Source organism: Zalophus californianus, chromosome 15, assembly GCF_009762305.2.
Source record: "Zalophus californianus isolate mZalCal1 chromosome 15, mZalCal1.pri.v2, whole genome shotgun sequence".
NCBI lineage: Eukaryota > Metazoa > Chordata > Mammalia > Carnivora > Otariidae > Zalophus > Zalophus californianus.
In genome coordinates this window covers 15,490,890-15,497,844 of record NC_045609.1, presented here as the reverse complement: position 1 = coordinate 15,497,844, position 6,955 = coordinate 15,490,890, and the positions used below count along the sequence as shown (strand labels likewise).

The following is a 6,955-nucleotide window of genomic DNA, read 5'->3' as shown; positions in this document are numbered from 1 at the left end:
TAAATATAGTATACTATGTCAAATAGTATAAATATTGTACACCTAGTATACTATATTACTGTAATACTAATATTACATAATTTTAATATTATAATATTTTTATAAGGTAGGTACTACAAATACCTCATTTTTTTGGATGAGGAAAATGATTCACAATTTGTTGAGAAACTAAAATATGGTCACAGAGCCAGGATTTGAGCCAGGTTGTTTGCCTACAGACTTTGGGCTCTTAGTCACGGCACTGTGCTATTTCTCCATGTATGGTCTATGGACATTGAAACTTTTATTTTTCACTTTCAAGTTTTATTTGTTAAATTTAGCACTATTTACAATTAGAAAATATTATTCATATATTGCAATACCAATCATATAGAATATCTGGGCAAGGAATATATTATCTCTGTAGAAACTTTACAGATTACAGAAGCAATGTCCTTATAGAAGAAGGACATGGGTTTCCCTGTCTGTATGCAGGAGACACACAAGTGCTAATATTCCACATTATTAACCCTACCCAAAAGACTTACTGGATGCACATATGGACTCTACCTCATTGCTTTCCACTTGTGAATATGTTGTTTTTATTGCTCTATGTCATCCATCCATTAAGCATGTCACTTGATAAACGTTTCCTCTGCAAGTAGCTAGTAAGATTCTTAAGGCCAAGAGTAGTATATTCTATTTATATAGTGCAATGAAACCTCCCTCAGTCTTCACACTAAAGCATCAATCCCTCCAATTCTGAATTTCCCTTGAGCTTCACAATGTTCTTCTGAGCTTTGATGTAATGTAATTTAACTATAAATTATAAAGCTGCCTAAAATTAAACATATTCACATCATGTCTGGCAGGAACCTCAAACTCTATAATCCCAAAAACCCAAAGTAACTTAAAAAAAAATCAAATCTATGCCTCATTTTTTTTCTCCTTCAGAAGCAAAAAAAAAAAAAAAAAAATCTTACCCATAACTTCTGGCCCCTGGTCACCAAATTCTAAATTCTGCTGTCACAAATGCCTCTTCTGTCACCTCTTTCTCCTCTCCACTGACCCTGACCAAATTCAGGCCACCGTTCTCTCTCACCTGAACCACGGGGACAGCCTCCCAATAGATTGCTCTGAATTGTTTGTTATTAGTAGAATCCATCCTTTGTATTTGTATAACTACATTTCTAAACACGGATATGATCACACCTATTCATGCAAAACAACTTATGCAGAATACAGTCCAAAGTCCTTACTCTGTCGTTCAAAGCTCTCCATGTTATCAGCCTTGGTTTCAATCTAGCTGGCTAATTTACTGAGGGTAGTATGCCTCCTTGAAAATCTGGGATAGTGCCCATAAGACCTTTCCTCCTCCCCCAACTGTGGGTTTAGGTATATATATTTGTTTTGTTAAATGGAATCATTAACACTAATCTCACACACGGCGATTGCTCAAATGGAAATGTGACCACACCCGCTGTGTATCTCAGCGCTACCATAATTTACTCAGATAGAGGCTCCCACGCCGCTTCAGAGCAGTGTCATCATCTTTTGGGTGGACCAGCAGCCAGAGAAGGCCCACCCTGGAGAGTTAACTGGCTTTCTTTCGCCCTTTCGTCTGGAACGGGAGTCCTGATTTACTCTCAATTTTCCTGAGACAGAACTGACCTGACCTCAAAATTGCACGAGATCTACACGGGTAAAAACGTGGCCAAAACAACAACAACAACAAAAAGTCTGATTTCTTGCATCATATTATCATGCCTCGGTATTATAAGTAATTGTGTTAACACAAGCCTGGAAAGCAAAACACATCGAGCAGCAAGAATTCCCACAGCAGCGGCGGCCTAGACCTGCGGGGGGCGGGGGGAGGCGGGGGGCTTAAAGTCTCGCGAGAGAGCAGGCACAGGAGCTGTGCTCTCCCTGTCTCTCGCGAGAACCAAGCTTCGGCTTCCCCTTCCCCGAGACAGCGGTGGCGTCTCCAGGGGCAACAGCAATGGCGGCCCCCTTGTCCGAGCGGCTCTTCTCGCTGGAGCTGCTCGTAGACTGGGTGTGTCTTGAAGCCGGGCTGCCGCCGCCGCCGCCGCCGCCGCCGCCACGCCCCGTGGTCGCGGTGGAGGAGGAGCAAGAGGAGGCCGAAGAGGAGGTGGCATCGCCGCCACGGCCATCGCGCGACTTGTGCCCCGCCGTGGCCTTCCGCCTGCTGGACTTCCCCACGCTGCTTGTTTACCCTCCTGAAGGCCCCGGCGCCCCAGCCCCGGAATCCCGGCCCGGCCTGGTCAGCTTCGGTCGCGGCAAGTCCTGTCTCTTCCGCCTGCACCCCGCCACCCTGCACCGCCTGCTCCTTCGGATGCCGCTTCACACCTTGCTACTGCAGCTGCCCCCTGGGCGTCCGACTCCCACCCCGCAGCTCCTGGGTGCCTGTAGCATCTCGCTGGCAGCCGCCGCCCACAGGGTCCTGGGACCGGCCGCCTCCGGCTGCTCCCAGGGTCATCGAGGAAATTTCCCTCTGCATAACCAAGTTGGGGATCGGATTGGGGACATTGCTCTGGGCTACCGCTTGACTGATTTGGGAAGCAGCTTGTTGGGCCATCTTGAGAGGCCAGTCACTTCTACAGGAGGTGGGGTGGAGCGTGTAGAGATCAGTTCCCAAACCCTGCGGGAAGAACCACCACCAAACTCAGAGCCAAGAGCAGGAGATGCAGATAGGTTTCTCGTGGGTTTAAAAATCCCAAAGGTACAGAAGGATTTGGAGGAAAGAGCTTCCCACAGTAAGAACAACTCTGGTAACACGGTTTCTGTGAAGCATGGCAAAACCAAGTCTGTTTGTTCAAATTCTAGTGGTGTGAGGAGCGTTAGCCCCCCAAATCAGGAAGTCGCAGAGTTAGACATTGAAACCAACATTTTTTGCCCCCCTCCTCTGTATTACACTCATTTGACCCAAGAAAAGATGCCTCCTGTACAGGGTACAATCACCATTAAGCCTCAAATAAATGAACCTGAGGAATTGGATGCTATTTTTCTAGAGGAAAATCATGCAACTGCCCCAACACACACTGATTCTCTGAAACTTTCTAATTCTGGGTTACATGAGAATCCTCCAGTGCTCATAGATCCTCCGCATGTTCAGGATATGGGAGCAAGTGACCAAACTACCGATCATGCTCAAACTGAGCAAAACAGAATTAATACAATAAGGCAGCTGCCTTTGTTAAATGCTTTATTGGTTGAGTTGTCCATGTTATACAACCAACCTGTGGCAAGCCCTACTCAAATACATCCTCACTTAGCCTGGTTATATAGAACTGAGGATAAGAAGTCCCCAGAAGCCTCTGCCAAATGCACATGTAAATCTGAATCTAAGGATCAGCTTTCTATGGGGGGAAATGAAAAGTCAGCAAATCTTCAGTATAAAAAGAACCAAGCTGAAAATCTCCGAGAAGGTAAATATTTTGAAAAGAACAGTGGTAACCCCCCCAAAAGAGTTCCAAGGGGGAAATTGCTTTATGGTTTAACAAAGACACTTAAACTACGTTTAAAGCAGACAAATCCTGACATGTTGGCAGTACATGAAAAAAGAGAGCAGTATAGAAAAATGCAAGCACAAATGTTAGGTGCAAAACTCAGAACTCCACCATCCAAAGTTAAAGTATTAAGCTTTGCAGAACAACATCAGAAGCCACACCAACGGCCGAAAGATAAGTGTTTGGGATTGGATGCATCTTTTGCTGAGAACAGTGATACCTCAAAGCAGATCAGTGGAGTTTTTGATGACCGTAGCACAACTAAAGAAACGAAACTGAAATGTGCAACAGAAAAAGCTGTAGGTTGTGGTGAACATAGAACCAATAATGGTTTATTGGAAGAAATTGTGAGTTCTGCAAATTCCATTGTCCCTGAAGGTTTTACTCATGCAGGAATTTTGGAAGGAAAAATGGAAATGAAAGGCCAAAGACCATGTGCTTTTCAACAGGTTACAGTTGTTGACAGAATTGTAGTAGATAAAGAAATAGAGGATAAACAGGTCAAAACCACCGATGATGACATCCTTATTGATGATACCAGTGAAAATAAACCAAGTAAAAATAGTTGCTCTGAAAGCATCTCAGAATTAAAGTATTCTGATGACTTCACCAGCCCTTGCTCTTCTGAAGATTTCTATACCACTGAGGACACTGGCAGAATTTTACAAGCTCATGATAGCAGTCCAGGGGCAGAAAATCCAAAACATAACCAATACACAAGTAAGTCTAGTGAAATAATACTGTCCCTAAGAAAAAACAGCAGTGAAAAGAGTTCTATTCTTAGCCCACCTTTTTCAGCTGGATCACCAGTTCACTCATATAAAAGATCTCATATTTCAAAGATTCAAGATAAAAGTTTGGAGGAAACGTCTAGTATCTCTACCAGTGACTTAACTTCATCACACTGGACTGAGGAAAAAGAAAACCAGATAGATCGAAACAGTATGTACAATTCTAAAGTTATAAAGAGGGGTCAAGACATCTCTATTAAACTTAAAACAAGAACTGGTTGCAAGTCTTCAGAAAAAAGCCAGTCAGCTCGGACATCTCAAGTGAGTTCTTATCTGCCATCTAATTTGTCAGAACTAGAACTTAATGTCCTGGATAGCAGTACACCAGATCACTTTGACGAAGATGATGAAGTTGCTTCGCTGAATATTTCCAAACAGTGCAAAGATATATGCGAATTAGTGATAAATAAACTTCCAGGATATACAGTGTGAAAATACGTGCTTTTAAAAAAACATTTCATTTTTGTATAACCTATGTGTACTGTTAGTGAAACAATTTTTAATAATTAGTATATAAATTACATGAGTAATTCTTTTTAAGAAATGTTATTTTGATGTCTAGATAGTATTTATTAAATTGAACAATATTAATCATGAAATCACCTTATAATCTAGGTAAGATTTAAGTTGTTTAATTTTATAAGAATAAAAGTATCTTTCTAAACTATCTCAAAGTATCTATCTGAAAGTACCAGTCATCCTAAAGCTGGCTTCAGGCACACCATTACAAAAAGAAGCCTAGTTAATAAGGATAACCTCAGATTTTAATGGGAATAAGTCATTTAACAAATATAGAAGAACTTACTCTGTGAGATGCAGAAAGGTACAAAAATTTAAGATACAGCCCCTGTATGTAGAGCTTACTGTTTTATATAGACATGAATTCTTTAGGGAAATCTTAGATACATACACATCCCATCTCCCCAATAGGTGAAGTCCTTTTTAATATGTTGTCATTGTGCTCTGTACTTTTTTTGGTTTTTAATGCAGTTCGTGTGATTACTTGATTAACGTGTATCTTCTTTGAGGCTTAAGTTTTGTGATGGAAGGGACCATATCTGTTTTGCCCACCAGTATAGTATGTTCTTAGTATCTAGCACAGTCTGGCATGTGGTTGGGGTGTGATGATAGCATGTGTTGAACAAATTAATGAAGGCCATGCATTTAAAATAACCTTTTTTATTTGGTTGGGAGGGAATAGAATAAAGCAAACAAGCAAAAATCCTGAGAATAAGCAGCAGAAAAACCTTATTGGAAACATGGTTATTTGACTACAATATTTTTGTTTTGCTGTGTATAAACAGCCTGCAGGTGTTCAATGAAGTATTTAGGGAAGGAAGAAAAGAAAGGTGTCTTCCAGTTTGTTATATAGAAATTCAATTTACTGTTGTCATTTCAGGTTGTTCCATAGTTATTTTTCAAGTATGAAAGTTTGTTTTTAGGAAGTCTAGTGGTCATTTCTTTATAATTTCTTCCATTGGTTTTGTACTTAGACCTTATTCTGTGTTCAAATATTTACGTGTAGTTTTTTTATGTGTTTTAATTTTTACACTTTTTAATATATCTGATATTTTGGGATGTATGAAGTGAGGCCCTAATTTTCCTTGCTTTATAAGTAATTAAATAACTCTGTAAGTATTATCTTTCGAATGATAATAACATAAAATGTAGAAAGGTGGTAAGAGATGAGGATGTTATATTTTGAGAAACAGTACGAATAAAAGAAATATGGGAATGAGCATAATGTATTCATGGGACTGTGAAAATACCGTGATTTGAATGGTAGATTCATGCTACAGCGTGGTAGAAAGGAAACTTGTTAAGTAAGAAAAGCCCCAGATTGTAGGGAGCTTCAGATGCCAAGCATAATAATAAAGACCTAAGCAATAGAAACAATAGAGTATTTTACAAATGAGCACTGATATGTAGTCATAACATTTTGAATATTATAAATTACTAAAATAATTTCTGGGAGGCACAGAAATCATACCAGTAAAAGTTTTGAAATATGAAATGCTTTCTAATGGCTAATGGCTATGATCTTAATTTTTCAATTAATATAAAGCATCTACTATATCATTCTCAGAAAATCAAAGTAACTTAATGCTGGGTACTGTAGCTAGATATCAACTTGGTGTGTAAATTGTTAGCAATTTTTCATTACTATGGAAGAGACAAAAATAAGCAATAATGTCAAAATCATTAAAGAAATAATTCCTTAAAAATCAACTTTTATTTGATTAGGAGTAAGTCATTGCCTATGATGGGAATAGATGAGAAAAATGATCAATTCAGTATGTCTGAGGTACAACAAAGACTAAAGCATTAATGTACTCTAAATTAGAAAACTGAGTAGCTGAATAAGATTCTCTTTGAGTTACTCCATCAATATTTATTTCTAGAATTGTGGTATTAGTCTTTATAGTTTAATTCTAGTGCAAAATATTTCTTTTCATGCATTTAGTACTTCCTATTTGCAACCTATCTCCAAATTCTACTTCATGTTTTAATTCTACAATCTAAAAGCTTAGTTAAGAATATCATAATCGATACTACTCCTGAAACATTCTTTATCCCCTGAATTGCTTAAAATCATTGAAACATGAAATAGTATTTCAGGCTCTTAAATCAGGGAGACCTGTCATTTAATTGTTTGTA

The 6,955-nt window shown here is 39.3% G+C and overlaps 1 protein-coding gene across 1 annotated transcript; it reads left to right on the top strand.

Moving 5' to 3' along the window:
- Window positions 1-1,960: 1,960 nt before the first annotated feature.
- On the top strand, window positions 1,961-6,464 carry MAP10 (microtubule associated protein 10). The gene has a single exon (XM_027597237.2). It carries the CDS (start codon window positions 1,979-1,981, stop codon window positions 4,727-4,729), a length of 2,751 nt encoding a protein of 916 aa, XP_027453038.2. The 5' UTR covers window positions 1,961-1,978; the 3' UTR covers window positions 4,730-6,464.
- Window positions 6,465-6,955: the final 491 nt, after the last annotated feature.